General features: G+C 59.6%; 1 protein-coding gene across 1 annotated transcript in view; it reads right to left on the bottom strand.

Annotated features, from left to right (window-relative positions):
• CLCN7 (chloride voltage-gated channel 7) overlaps positions 1 to 14,881 on the bottom strand; it is a 29,071-nt gene that overhangs the window by 4,048 nt on the left and 10,142 nt on the right. The window contains exons 3-17 of the mRNA XM_054454655.2: positions 11,595 to 11,666; positions 11,396 to 11,461; positions 10,808 to 10,940; positions 10,410 to 10,519; positions 9,829 to 9,909; positions 8,416 to 8,478; positions 8,082 to 8,165; positions 6,922 to 7,015; positions 6,541 to 6,605; positions 5,946 to 6,062; positions 5,225 to 5,279; positions 4,654 to 4,714; positions 3,579 to 3,717; positions 2,304 to 2,397; positions 1,176 to 1,345 (exon numbers count right to left, since the gene is read on the bottom strand). Coding sequence (XP_054310630.1) covers positions 1,176 to 1,345; positions 2,304 to 2,397; positions 3,579 to 3,717; positions 4,654 to 4,714; positions 5,225 to 5,279; positions 5,946 to 6,062; positions 6,541 to 6,605; positions 6,922 to 7,015; positions 8,082 to 8,165; positions 8,416 to 8,478; positions 9,829 to 9,909; positions 10,410 to 10,519; positions 10,808 to 10,940; positions 11,396 to 11,461; positions 11,595 to 11,666 — 1,404 coding nt within the window. The remainder of the gene's footprint in view (positions 1 to 1,175; positions 1,346 to 2,303; positions 2,398 to 3,578; positions 3,718 to 4,653; positions 4,715 to 5,224; positions 5,280 to 5,945; positions 6,063 to 6,540; positions 6,606 to 6,921; positions 7,016 to 8,081; positions 8,166 to 8,415; positions 8,479 to 9,828; positions 9,910 to 10,409; positions 10,520 to 10,807; positions 10,941 to 11,395; positions 11,462 to 11,594; positions 11,667 to 14,881) is intronic.

Below are 14,881 nucleotides of genomic sequence, written 5' to 3' on the forward strand. Positions count from 1 at the left end.
CCAAGATACACAGACGGAGGAGGCCCTGCCCAGGCCCAGCAGCCCCACAGCCAGGAATGAACCCCGTGGCTGTGTACACACACAGAATGACCCAGCACAGTACACCCTGCTGCGGAGGCTGCGCCCTCAGCCTGAACCAGGCGCTCGGCACCTGAGCAACAGGGGAGTGGCAGGCATGGAGGGTGCAGAGGGCACAGTCACCATGCAGCAGCCCAGGCCAACTAGGGAGCGCCGCCCAGCGTGAGGAGTGAAACTCCAGCACACAGGACACAGAGAGCCCCGGGAACATTAGGCTCGGCCACAGAACCCAGGCACGGAGGCCACAGATGGCGACTACATGTAGAGGCAACATCGGGGGCAGGCAAAGCTAGAGACCGGAGGACCCCGGTGGCTGCCAGGGCTGGGGGCCGGGGAAAGCGGGGCACGAGTGTCGGTGGGCACAGGGCTTCCATTCTGGGATGACGGACATTCCAGAAGCGGTGGTGACAGCCGCACTGCCTCGTGAACGTGAGAAACGCCGCTAAATTGTCCTCTTTAAAACGATGAGTTTTACGGTGTTTGAATCATGTTTCAATTTTAAAAATCAAACCAAACCAAACCCTTGTGTGGAGGGAGATGGGCAGAGCACACGGGCCTGGGGAGCAGCAGTGGACGCTTCCCGCCGGGGCTGAGGAGCATGGCCGGGGGCTTCCTGCCAGGGCCTCTTACAGGCTTTCAGTCTTATTTAAGCGACTAAAATGAGAAACAGAGGACATACAAGGGAACCCAGTCCCAGCGGAGGCAGGCAGAGAAGGAAGGCCTGTGGGGGCTGAGGTCTGGAGGGCAGCGTATGCCGCTCTGGCCCCTGGCCTCACAGAGAGCAGCTCTGGCCAGGCATCCACCCCATGGAGTGTAGAAACAGCTCTGCAGCAGCCCAGAATCACCTATGCTTTTTATCACATTCTCAAAAATGAGGACATGAGCCTCCACCCCCTACCTTCACCTGCTCCAAACTCCACACGGGCTGCGCTGCCACAGTACATGTGCTGCCACCACAGCAGGACAACGCCCACGGCCCGTGAACCACGCGAGGTGCAACACTTTTGTCCTGCCCCGGGACTTCTGCTCCAGCCCGCGATGCCGCAAGACCAGGCTCAGCTGCAGGGCCCCACAGCCTCCCCTCCGGCCCCACTCACCGCCGCCCCCGTGAGGTAGGACAGGGAGATCCCAAAGAGCCGGCCCCAGGCAGCCCCGATGAGCAGGGACGGGATGAAGACCCCGGCAGACACCGTGAGCCCGTAGGTCCAGCAGGCCAGGAAGAAGTAGACCAGCGTGAACAGGCCGAGGGTCAGGGGGTTGTAGGAGCCTAGGAGAGAAGAGAGGCTGATGGGGCCTCCATGACTCCCGCCCTCCGCAGGACCGCCCTGCCCCGCTGCCCAGTCTCGGGCCTCACAGTCACCTTCCAGGAGCCCAGCAACCTGAGCTCCCGCGCCCAGCGGTCCCCAGAAGGTTCCCTGTTCTCAGCCTCCCTGGGAAGCAGAAAGGCTGCAAGGATCCCACGGGGAGGCCACAGGGGAAGAGGCTCTGCGGGGCCCTGATGCCAGCAGCAGCAGGAGCCGCGTCCAGGTGGGCGGCCCAGCTGGGTCTAGCAGCGCCAGGTCTACACTCCATGGGTGGGCACCGTGGTGCAGCTCGCAGCCTGGCTCCGGGAAGAGGGTGCCCCCCACAGCCTGGGGTTCCTTTCCTGGAGCAGGCAGCACTGTACTGTGTGCAGGGCGGGTGAGGCCACCAGGGGACACAATCGCAGAGGTGAAAGGCTGGCACTCCAAGGTCGCGGTCTGCGCTTCCGTGAAACACTTGTGGTCGAGTGAGGCCAGGCCGTGGCCTTGGTGTGGGAGTCACCAGGCTGGGTTTTCTTTTGTTTTTTGAGAGAGGGTCTCGCTCTGTCACCGAGGCTGGTATGCAGTGATGTAATCGCAGCTCATTGTGCCTCAACCTTCCGGGCTCAAGCAACCCTCCTGGCCCAGCCTCCCAAGTACCTGGGACTGTGGGTGCACCACCGTGGCCGGATAATTTTGCTTTTTTGGCAAAGACAGAGTCTCGCTAAGTTGCCCGAGCTGGTCTTAACCTCCTAGGCTCAAGCGATCCTCCTGCCTTGGTCTCTCCAAGTGCTGGGATTACAGGAGTGGGTCCCTGCTATGATCCCTGCTAGGGATGACCCCCCAGCCCGGGGCTGCAACCTCAGCCCACAGGGGACACTCAGCCAGAAGGCATCACCCAGGCCCTGACCCCAGGGTCTGCCTGGCGGCACTGCCCACACACACCTGGCGGGTCGTGGAAGAGGCTCACCACGCTCTTCTCTGGGGTGTTGAAGAAGGCGGCAGCCATGGAGTTGTACTCGCCATCTGCACAGAAGAGCTGTGGGGTCGGGAGAGAGCACATGCTGGGAGGGGAGACGGGCTGGTGGGCTGCAGGCACAAACCTGGTGTCGCCGTGAGAGGCCGTGTACCCTGTGCCTGGCCAGCATCAGGTGCGAAACCACACGATCCTGCCACCGGGTCAGGGCCACGCTCACAGAGGAGGAGGACACGCACGGCCTAGGCCCAGCAGGGGGCCGTGTCCAGCCCTGGGGGTGGGTCAGCAGGACCATGGGCTGGGAGGCCGTCCATCCCTGGTGCCAGGGAAGGTGGGCCCAGGCGCTCACATGAGCTCCTAGAAGAGGCTGTTGGCGCCCCGGTGCCACAGGCCCAGAGCCTCCCGGACTCCAGCAGCACAGGGGTTGTTGCCCACGGGGCTGGAGCAGAGTGCAGCAAGGCTGGTCAACCCCACGGCCCCGGGCCTCCCACACCTCTAACGGTTCACACCTGTCCCGTCCCATCCTGCCCACCTCCGCCGCAGCACCCACTGGTCTGCTGGGCCTCTAGGCTCTCCCTGTTCTGGATGTTTCATGTTAACGGGGCTACATCGCATAACCTCATGTGTGGTTCCTCTGAGCGCAGTGCTTTCCAGGGCAACCGTGTCACAGGGTGGATGGACACACGGACTGCGGTGAGCTGTGAGCACCAGGCACAGGCAACCGCGTCACAGGGTGGATGGACACACGGACTGCGGTGAGCTGTGAGCACCAGGCACAGGCAACCGTGTCACAGGGTGGATGGACACACGGACTGCGGTGAGCTGTGAGCACCAGGCACAGGCAACTGTGTCACAGGGTGGATGGACGCATGGAGTGTGGTGAGCCGTGAGCACCAGGCACAGGCCCAGTTGTGGACGAAGGTTTGCATTTCTCCTGGGTCCACATCTATGGTGCCCCCATTAGGGCGCCTGAGGCCCGCCCCGTCAGGCTGCCATTCTGGGAAGAGGACTGGGGGGAGCCTCCGGCCCCCATACCGCCGCCCATTCCCCTGGCACCTCAGCAGACACCTGGCCTCCTCTGAGATCTGGGTGGACAGGACTAACCCTCTTTGAGACACGCCAGCCCATGCGCTTCTGGAACTCGGCGGGGTGGGCAGCCCTCCTCCCGTGGCCTAAGCGAGGCTCCTAGAGGCCGCCCTGTGGCTGCCCTGCCTGCTGGACCCCGCCCGGGCCCAGCCTCCCACCTGCAGCGGGTAGGACATGGAGCCCCCCTGCAGGGGCTGGCAATCCCGCGACGAGTAGATCAGCACGAAGGCGACTGTGGCCGTGACGGCGGCCACCAGCATGGCTTCAATCACCTGCAGACATGGCCGGTGGATGTACCTGGAACCAAGAATCAGGCTGCATGGCAGGAAGGACGGCAGCGCGACCCCTCCGCAGCCCCCGTGGCAACCCGAGTCCCTGATGGAGGACACTGGGCCTGTGCTGTTTTTTGTTTTTTTTTTTTTGAGACAGAGTTTTGCTCTTGTTGCCCAGGCTGGAGTGCAGTGGTGCGATCTTGGCTCACTGCAACCTCCACCTCCCAGGTTCAAGCAATTGTCCTGCCTCAGCCTCCCAAGTAGCTGGGATTACAGGTGCCCGGCACTACATCTGGCTAATTTTTTTTTGTATTTTTTAGTAGAGACGGGGTTTCTCCATGTTGGTCAAGCTGGTCTGGAACTCCTGACCTCAGGTGATCCACCCGCCTCGGCCTCCCAAAGTGCTAGGATTACAGGCGTGAGGCACCGCGCCCGGCGAGGCCTGTGTTTAATCATCCATCAGGCACCCAAACGTCCTGGGGTCGTCCTCTTCCCTGGGGTAAAGACTCCTCGGCAGCAACTCCTCCTGACGTGTGAGAAGTGGCGCTACCCGCGCCCCGGCTGCACCCGATAGTATTGAAATCAGCACAGACCAAGAAGGAAGAAGCCAGGGGCCCCCGGTTTCCCAGGACAGCTGCAGTTGCTACCGGGCAGAGCCAGGCGGCGAAGGTTGGGCATGCCTTGCCCAGGCCCGATCCCACGCAGGGCCTCACTTCCTACCCAGGAGCCGTCCTCCAGGAGCCCTCGAACTCCTAGCCTTGGGCTAGTCCGTCACCTCCAGGCCCCGGGACACATCCCCTCTGAGCAGCTCCACCGGGGAAACCATCAGGAAGGACGCTGCATACACAGCCTTTCTTTCGGCTGTGGTCTAGGAGTGTAAACCCCATTCCACCAGGTCCGCTTTCAAAGGGCCTGTGTGGCCATACCTGCCAACGCGACATGTAATGCGGTTTCTCCTCACCTGATTCGAAACATGGTCAGCCAGTAGTTCAAGGCGTTGAACACAGCTCCAAGCACACCACCTGCGAACAGGGGAAAGGCCAGTCAGCGACACCGGAGGAAAACTGCGGGCCTCCGCCCGCCGGCTCCCAGATGGCAGGAGAAGCTCGAGAGTTTGCAGAGGGAAGGGGACGGCAGGGGACTGGGGGGTCCAGGTAAGATGCTTCTTCCACATCGTCACACCCTGAGGGCTGGGGGAGCTGTTTCTCAAAGGCTCTGCCTTCCTTCCAGGGGAAAGGTGTCTAGCAGAGCGATAAATGCTGATGGGACCAACTCTTACAAGAAAACCCATCTATCCCTGCAGCCCTGTGGTTTTTGCCAACAGAGATAAACAACAGAAACCCACAGAAGCGAAGCTTTGGGCTCCCCACCCCCTCCGCGTGCTGCCCATGGAAGAATCTGGAGGCGCCCGGGTGGCCCTGGGATGAGGGCAGGCTCCAGGGAGCCACAGCCTCCAGTCCTCGTCTCTATGGCCATGTCACAGCTGAGCCAGGCCCGCAAGCCGTCCCTGCGGTGCTGGGGGAAGCCCTTACCCACCACACCCATGGCGATGAAGACCGGGATCTCGTGGATCGTGTAGGCCATTTTCTGTGCAGACAGAGGGAGAAGGCAGAGGATGTGAGGGAAAAGGCCCACGGCTCCTTTCTGCTGAAACTCAAGGACCACCATCTTAAGAGAACTGCCCCCACAGAGAGCCTTCCCACCCTTCCACACAGGCTGCAGAAGTCCAAAGGGGAGAAACATGCTGGGTGTTTTGAGCAGGCCTGGCCCCTACCTGGTGTGGCAGCCAGTGAGGCTCTCAGAGACCCTGCCGCCCTCAGCACCCGGGGCGGGGAGGGCCCCAAGCACTGGGAACATAGCCCACGGTCCCCCAGTTTCCTGCGCACAGAGCTGCCCTATCAATGGCACAGAGAGTCTCCCCAGCCCAGGCCCCATGCTGCCCTGGAAACTAGGCCTGAGCCCACCTGCCCCGAGAGCGGCTGCTGCACGTGCCCCCAGGCCGTGGGAGGCCCCATGCATGCAGCAACTGTGTGACATCCCAGGTGCCCTGCTGGTCACATGGCGCCCTGACCTGAGGGGCAGCTTGGGGTGTCTTCCTGCAGCCCCTCGGGGCCCTGGAGCTCACACGAGAGCTCAGCTCCACAGCTATCAACCAGAGTTTTCTAAAGGACCAAATTATCAACCTGGGCCTTAAGCAAACACGGTCCTGGACCAGGATACGAGGCGGGCAACGTGGGCGATGGGGCAGGTTACCTCCGAGTCAAACCTTCCGAAGTTGATGAGGCCTGGGCTGGACAGGTCCCACATGTTCCCGTGGTAAATGCTCAGAACAAAGTTCAGGGTGAACGTGGAAATCATGGAAGCGAAGAACTGCGGCACAGGGCAGGAAACCAGCGCCCTCAGAGCCGCGCTCCCAGCCCAGGGCCCACGGACCAGCAGGGACCATCGCCCCTCCCACCAGCCCCGGGGCCAGGAGTCTGCAGACCCCGCCCAAGGCAGAAGGGAAGGGGCTGGAGCCAGGGGTGGGTGCACTGTGCGGGCAAGGAGCGGCCCAGCCCTCTCTGGACTTGCCAGTGGGGAGCAAGAGGGGAAGGTGGGGCAGGGCTGGGTTCCCGGCTGTTTGATCCCCTACCTGGGAGCCACCCAGGGCTGACAATGGTGCCCAGGACCAAGGGCGAACTGGGCAGCAAAGGCATGACCGCTGCTTTGGGCAGGGCCAAGGCCTGACAGACCCACGCAGGGTCCAGCTCCAGCCGCAGTTCGATGGGTGGCCCCAAGGCGGACCACATGGTGGGAAATGAGCGCAGCAAGCACCCTGATGGGGAGGCAGCCATCAGCAGGAACTTACGATCCTCCAGGTCAGGAACTGGTTCCAGAAGGACGCACCCTCCTCCAGGCTGAACAGGACCCCACCTGGAAGGCAGGCGGCCGGCTCGGGTGCCAGCTAGACAGAGGGCACCATGCCCACCACCAACTCCCTCCCCCAGGCTCCAGGGAACCCAGACCACGTCAGAAAGAAGCTAATGGGGTGGGCCCAGCCACACAGAGAGGGACCCTGAGGGAGGTCTGAGGGCCGGACCCAAGTACACTGCCGGCCGCTTCCAAATGCCCCGGCCGTAACTCCGAGCCTCTGCCACCCTCAGCGGGCACTGGGCCTACAGACAGGAGAATGTTCCTTCCAACACACAGGGCGAGGGCAAAGCTTCGGACCAGGTGCAGCCCTCCTCACCCACGGGGGCTCCAAACGCCGCTGACACTCCGGCCGCAGCCCCTGCGGAGACGAAGTCCCGCTTCTCTGTGTCTCTGCGGAAGTACTCGAAGATCTGCAACAGGGACAGACCAGGGTCGGGGCAGGTTCCTCAAGGGCATGGCTCTCAGAAAGGGAGAGCGGCTGCCAGGACAGGGGCTGTGCAGGGGAAGGGGCTTTCAGGACAACCGAGTCAGCAGCTCTGATTCCTGAAGAGCACCGCGCTGCAGACCATGGCAAGAGACAGCAGGGTCAGCACCACCACCGGCAGCCCAGGGAAACACGCAAACACCCAGCCAGGAGCTCCACTTTCCAGCGCACACAAGATTCTGAAAACCTCTACCCTCTACCGAAAACCGCATGGGTGGAAACCCAGCCTTGCTGTTCTTTGTACTGCGGGACACTGCCTGCCTCTAAATTCACACATGGCCGGGCACGGTGGCTCACGCCTGTAATCCCAGCACTTTGGGAGGCCGAGGTGGGTGAATTACCTGAGGTCAGGAGTTTGAGACCAGCCCGGCCAACACGGCAAAACCCCATCTCTACTAAAAATACAAAAAACTTAGCCAGGCGTGGTGGCGGGCACCTGTAATCCCAGCTACTCGGGAGGCTGAGGCAGGAGAACTGCTTAACCTGGGAGGTGGAGGCTGCAGTGAGCTGAGATTGTACCACTGCACTCCAGCCTGGGCAACAGAGAGACTCCAGCTCAAAAAAAAAAAAAAAAAAAAAAAGAAAAATACATTCACACACAAATGCAGCTCAATCCCCATCAACATGCTGGGGACTTTTTTGGGGAAAAAGTGTTCCAAAGTGTGTCCTGACAAATCAACAGCAGGTGGGCAGACTCGGTCTCAGGTTCTGCGCTCCTCTGAGAAGCCGCTTGGAGCCACAGACCCTCCCATGGGAAACACTGATGCGCGTGTGGCAGGGGACCCAAGGAGGGAAGCAGCAGGCCGTGGGGAGGCCTCGCTGGGCAGGGACTGTGCCCGCTGGCTCTGGGAGCCACCCGCCAGGATGTCCTCAGATGGGGCTGGGGCTCTTGGCCAGGGGGTGCTAAGGGAAGCCCATCTCCCTGAGTGGCGCCCGTGCCCGTGCCCATGACATCTGGAGCCCACCCACGCAAGGTGGAGGGTAGGACTCACCTTGAAATCTCGTTTCAGTGACGTTGACCTTCCCTGAGAGATCCCAGCGGCGATCACTGAACCTGAGTGGATCATCGGCCCTTCCTGGAGACCAGAAGGACCCGCGCTCAGAGATGCGACGCGGCCCTTCCTGGAGACCAGAAGGACTCGCGCTCAGAGACGTGACGCGGCCCTTCCTGGAGACCAGAAGGACCGGTGCTCAGAGACACACGCGACGCGGCCCTTCCTGGAGACCAGAAGGACCTGCGCTCAGAGAGACACACGTGGGCGTGGCGGCCCTCGCGGGCCCGGCAGCCTCAGGCTCCAGCTGGGGTGGCCATGTGCACTTTGTTACCTTTCCCACAGCCAGGCCCCCGACCACGGACAGGATCACACCGGACACTTTGATCACCAACGTCTGAAACACAGGGAGACGCATGGCCTCTGATGAAAAGGCAGGCGCTGTCTTCGGACCTGAGCCGTAAAACAGCACACACAGCCCTGATCAGGCAGAGTGGCTGGGACACGGGGCCTCCGGGAAGGGGCCGGCACCCCCAGGCTGGGTCTCCCCCTGGCCACAGTGGACGCTAAACAGCAGCCAAGCGTCCCCCGCACTCACTCGGGGGACCCGCCCTCTGTGGCCTCAGCATTGAGCAGGGAAGGGGTTCTTTCGTTTCCTTCCTTCCTGAGGCAAAGCTGGGCCGCCCACCCCATCCTACAGGCATGTCCTGCCTCCGTCAGCGTGGCCAGCACAGGGGAGGTGTTCCCGCTAGCCCCGCCTAGCAAGGCTCCTCATACACCCCTGGCACTGGAAGGGTGGTCACCTGCGGCTCCACGATGCCCCCCGACTGCTGCCGGCTGCTCCCCGCCCCCGGGGGCCTCATCCTCTCCACCTGAGCAGGTGTGTAAGGTGTTTGTCAGCCTCCCCGCCCCAGGGCAGAAGCCACAAGGGCGCAGCCCCTAACCCTAAGGCGCCGAGTGTGGGGAGGGCTGTGTGTTAAAGATGCGAGGAAGCTCAGCCCTCAGCCAAGAAAAGGCACAGAGTAGTGCCCCAGAAGGGTCAGGCCAGCCTGGCATGGCTGACAGGCCGGTCGCCATTCCCAGCTGCTCCAGCCAACCTCATCTCCCACCACAGGGCAAGGGCAGCCCACGGTCACCCGGGAGCTTTCGCCAGAGGAGACACACTGGCCCCACTCCTTGGCCATGGGGACCAGGCCCCGGAAGCATCCCCAGGGGGCAGCTGCCACGCTGCCCACCCATCCTCAGATGGGACGGCGCTGCGGCAAGTCTCAGGCTAAGGAATGCTGGCGGCACAGACAGAAGCAACCACAGCGGAACTGGGTCAGGACTCCCAGCACCTCCAGAACCAGATGCTCTGATAACACCAAGCGTAAATGACCATGAGGCAAACTGAAAGCGGGAAACATTGCTACACACCCACTACCACGACAGCTTCCGCGGTGAATCAGTCACCACCACGCAGCCCACAGTCATAGACGCGTTGCACAGCTGTGTGACACATGCACCACGCAAGCATTTCTGCATGACTACTCATTTCTTACGTAATTTAATATGCGCAAATACCAATTGTTACCACTTTCAAAAAAAAAGTGACCCCTTTACACCCAGCCAGCCCATCTGCACACAGCGCCACAAGCACACAAGGTGGCCGAGGGCAGTTCTGGAAGGCAGGCAGCCAAGACAGCTGCTCCTGAACCAGCAAAGAGCCGGCGCCCACCCTGCCCAGCCAGGGCCACCGCACCCTCACCTTGAGCCGCACCACGTGGGGGATCTTCACCCCGTTGAGGAAGCACTTGATCTGGGGGATTCCACTGCCAGCAGCCACCGGCTGAAAGAGTGGAAGCACGGCTGAGCGGGTCACAGCCAGGCTGAGGCAGATGCAGCCCCTCAGCCCCAGAAGCCCCAGGAGCCGATGAGCGCAGCACACACGTCAGGGCCTCAGGGAAGGGGAGCTCAGCACACACGTCGGGGCCCTAGGGAAGGGTCTCATGTCGTTGGGGTAGCTGCTCTCACTCTTCCCAGCCCAGACACATATCAAGGACGTGGTACAGGCGGAGGTGGAGATGGAAGGAGGGGCGGAGCAGGGTGAAGGTGCCCAGGCCTGTGCTGTTGGGTCAGGAGCAGCACCCCAGGGCTCTGGGGGTGAAGAGGCCCTGGTGTGTCTACTCCTCCTGAGGTTGTGAGTCTGGACCGCGTGATTCTAGAAAGCGCCAGGGTTGTCAGCCAACATGACGGTGGGGGTGGATGAGCTGCAGGGGTTCCCGCCCATTCACCGAGACCCCCAATCCTTCATGGGGTCCGACATAGCTGGGGCATCCTGCCACCTACCTCTATGAAAGCCACAATCACGGAGCCCACGAGCACGAAGGCGGCGTTCAGCGTGGCCCACAGCAACAGGGAGAAGGACAGTCCGCCCTTCTCTGTGAACTTGTCGATATCTGGGGCTCATCAAGGAGGGCTGGCTGCTTTCCTGTCAGGACCACCCACCCTGGACCCCAGCCCTGCCCCACAGCCCAGCCTGGCAGACGCCACCCTGCCACGTGGAACCATGACGTTCACTGGACATCCCAGAGACGTCTCACGGCCCAACCGTGACAGGGACACAGTCAGCCTGGCCAGGCCACCTTCACCTGCACTGGAACACGCTGGGCTCAGGACTTCTGCCCAGGACTCAGCCCAGGTCACGCCCCCCTCCCAAGCTGCACCGGCCGTACCAGGAAGGATACTGCCCTTGATGACCCTGTACTTGAGGCCAGCCAGGTTTTCCACCACGATGTCAATGAAGCAGGCCACGAGGCCCGTGAGGATCCCGATGAGGGCGCAGATGACCCAGCGCTTGATCTCCACCGTCCGGAAGGCCTGCAGGGCGCGGTCAGGGTGAGGGTCAGGCAGGACCCTGGGGCAGGTCACTCTGGCAGCAGCAGGACCGCCCAGACCGCCTGCAGGCCCCGAGATTATGAAGGCCCCAGTGTGCACGGTGTGCTGAATCCCACAAAGGGCAGTTTCTGGCCAACAACTAAGACACACCCGGGGCCTGAGGGTGACTCGGGGAGGTGGGTGAATTCCCAACAACTTCACAGCCAGCGGTTATGCTGGGCACCGCATCCGGCGGCCGTAAGAGCAGCCTTCTTGGTTACGGTGACCATGACCCTCCCACTGTCTCTAGAAACCAGAGGAACCCACAGGCCTCAGAGGCGGAGTCAGAGGAGGAGGGAGGAGGTGCGTCACCTCACCCCGGCAGAAGAGCAGGCCCAGGCCTGGCCAGCACCAGGCCCTGCACCGCGGGGCCCTGCAGGGAGCGGCATCCAGCTCACCGTGTGGTTGATCCGCCGCTCCTCCTCCAGGAACAGCTGGTTCTCACTGTTGTCATAGTCCAAGCTCTGCAGGCCGGGACAGCAAGGGCAGCGCTCAGCACCGAACCGACGCTCTGGGTGCGGGCACAGGGGACCGGGAGTGGGCTTGCAGGGAGCAGAGGCCAGGTCTCAGGGTCAGGGGGAACAGGAGGACGCCCACCTCATACTTGAGGGACAGGAGCTTCTCGTTGTGTGGGATCTCCTTGGGGAAGGGATGTGGAGGGTCCATATCCTGTGGCAGAAAAAGGCAGAGAGAAGCACAGTTGACAAGGCCACAAGGAGACAGGCCCCTCTCAGCTCACACATGAGGCCGTTATCATCCCGACACCAAGGACAAGGACACAGCAAGAGAACTGCAAGTGAGGCATGGTGGCTGACACCTACAATCCCAGCACTTTGAGAGGCCAAGGCAAGTGGATCAGCTGCGATCAGGAGTTCAAGACCAGCCTGGACAACAAGATGAAACCCTGTCTCTACTAAAAATACAAAAATTAGCTGGGCATGGTGGTGGGCACCTGTAATCCCAGCTACTCAGGAGGCAGAGGCAGGAGAATCGCTTGAACCCGGGATGCAGAGGTTGCAGTGAGCCGAGATTGCGCCATTGCACTCCAGCCTGGGTGACAGAGCAAGACTCCGTCTCAAAGAAAAAAAAAAGAGAACTACAGACCAACACCCCTACAACCACAGATGCAAAGATCTTTGGTAAGACACAAGCAAAGCGATTCCAGCAATGCCAGGAGCAAGGTGAATTCAGCCTAGGAATACAAGTTAGTTTAACATCCAAAAATCAATCCATGAGGCCGGGTGCGGTGGCTCACACCTGTAATCCCAGCACTCTGGGAGGCAGAGGAAAGAAGACCAACTGAAGCCAGGAGTTCAAGACCAGCCTGGGCAACAGAGTAAAACCCTCATCTCTTTTTTTTTTTTTTTTTTTTTTTTTGAGACACAGTCACAGTCACTCTTTTTGCCCAGGCTAGAGTGCAGTGATGCAATCTCAACTCACTGCAACCTCCGCCTTCCAGGTTAAAGCCATTCTCCTGCCTCAGCCTCCCAAGTAGCTGGGATTACAGGTGTGCACCACCATGCCTGGCTAACTTTTGTATTTTTAGTAGAGATGGGGTTTCGCCATGTTGGCCAGGCTGGTCTCAAACTCTTGGCCTCAAGTGATCCACCCAGCCTGGGCAACACAGTGAGACCCCAAGTCTTAAAAAAAAGCCAAAAAAAAAAAACCAGGCATGGCACTGGCACGAAGATGGACACAGAAGAATGGAAGAGCATTGAGAGAGTCCAGAAAGAAATCCAAAACATGTACGATCAACTGATTTCCCACAACGGTGTCAAAACATTTCAACAGAGAAAGGTAGTGTTTTCAACAAATGGTGCTGGTACAACTGGATTTCCATATGCAAAAATGAAGCTGGGCCGAGCGCAATGGCTGACAGCTGTAATCCCAGCACTCTGGGAGGCTGAGGCAGAAGGACTGCTTGAGGCCAGGAGTTTGTCATCAGCTTGGGCAACATAGTAAGAGTCCATCTCTACAAAATATTAGCTGAGTGTGGTGAAATGCGCCTGCAATCCCAGCTACTTGGGAGACAGACAGAAGGCAGAGGCTGCAGTGAACCATGATTGCACCACTGCACTCCAGCCTGGGTGACAGTGAGACCCTGTCTCAAAAAAAGAGAGAGAGGGAGGGTATGACGTTGGACCCTTAACTCACACCACATCCAAAAATTAATTCAAAAGGGATGAAAGACCTAAAACTGTAAAATTCTTAGGAAAAAACGGGTCAATCAACATACTCTTGGGTTAGGCAATGGTTTCTTAGATGTGACACCAAAAGTACAAGCAACACAAGAAAAAACAGATTAGCTGAACTTCAGCAATACAACCTATGCTGGGTATGATGCACCTGTGGTCCCAGCTCCTCAGGAAGCTGAGACGGGAGGACTGCTTGAGCCTGAGAGATGGATTTCAGCCTGGGCCACACACTGAGACCTCATCTCAAAAAATAATACTAATTAATTTTTTTTAGACAGGGTCCCGTCTGTCACGCAGGCGGAAGTACCATGGTGTGATCATGGCTCACTGCAGCCTCGACCTCCTGGGTTCAATCAATCCACCTGCCTCAGCGTCCTGAGTAGCTGGGATCACAGGCGCACACCGCCACACCTGGCTAATTTTTGTTTTTGTTTTTGTTTTTTGTAGAGACAGGGTCTCACTATGTTACTAGGCTGATCTCGAAATCCTGAGCTCCAGGGATCCTCCAGCCTTGGTTTCCCAAAGTGTTGGGATTACAGGTGTGAACCACCACACCTGCCCAGAAAAAAAAAAAAAAATAATAATTTTGAGGCAGGGTCTCACTCTGTCACCCAGGCTGAAGTGCAGTGGCAGCATCTCAGCTCACTGAAACCTCCACCTCCTGGGCTCAAGTGATCCTCCAACCTCAGCCTCCCAAGTAGCTGGGACTACCGGTGCCTATCACCAGGCCCAGCTAATATTTATATTTTTTGTAGAGACAGGGTTTCACCATGTTGATCAGGCTGATCTTGAACTCCTGAGCTCAATCAATCCATCTGCTTCCCAAAGTACTAGGATTACAGGCATGAATCACCTCGCTTGGCCAAAACTTTTTTAATTAAAAAAATCTGAGCATCAAAAGACACCATTGAGAAAGTGAACAGAAAACCCACTGAACAGGAGAAAACCTCTATAAATCATGTATTGGATGAGAGATTTGCATCTATATATAAAGAACTCCTGCAGCTCAATTATAAAGACAACAAACCCAGTTTAAAAATGAGCATAACCAACACGCGTGTGGCCGGCCAGGCACCCGCTCCAGGGCCTGAGAGTGGTGAGGACTGATTGCTGAATCTCTCACATGCTCGCTTTTTCCCTTGTCTCCCAACTCCTGCCCCTCCCAAAGCTTACACCAGAGCAAAGGCTTTGAAGTCCAAAAAGGCAGTGCTGAAGGCGCCCACGGCCACGAAACAGATCTTCCGAAGGCCTTGTGGCTCCAGAGGCAGCACAAACATATCAGAAGGGCAGCCCCGGGAGAGGCGCTGCTGGCTGTGCAGGATGGCATCTGAGCACGGCGCCAGCCTCGGGAGCGACTGCAGCGGCAGAGCTCAAAGGGACGCAAGGCCGAAGAGCACCCGGACAGGTAGACTGTGCGACGCCTCAGCCTCTGACGTGGCCCAGGGCAGAGCCAGGTGGGGCCTGATGGGAGGAGGACGCCCGGGGTGTCGCCAACATCAGGATCATCTCAACAGGAGTCCCGCACAGACATCTCCCCAGAGACGATGAGTGAACGGCCAGCGGCAGCGGAGGACTCCTGGCCTCACCAGCGGCTGAGGGACAAACCGAGGCTGGCGGGAGATGCCCCCGAGGGGAAGACGAGCATGCTGCCGCTGAGCTGAGGACTCCCGGGGCAGCCACTGGCACGGG

Source organism: Pongo pygmaeus, chromosome 18, assembly GCF_028885625.2.
Source record: "Pongo pygmaeus isolate AG05252 chromosome 18, NHGRI_mPonPyg2-v2.0_pri, whole genome shotgun sequence".
Lineage (NCBI taxonomy): Eukaryota > Metazoa > Chordata > Mammalia > Primates > Hominidae > Pongo > Pongo pygmaeus.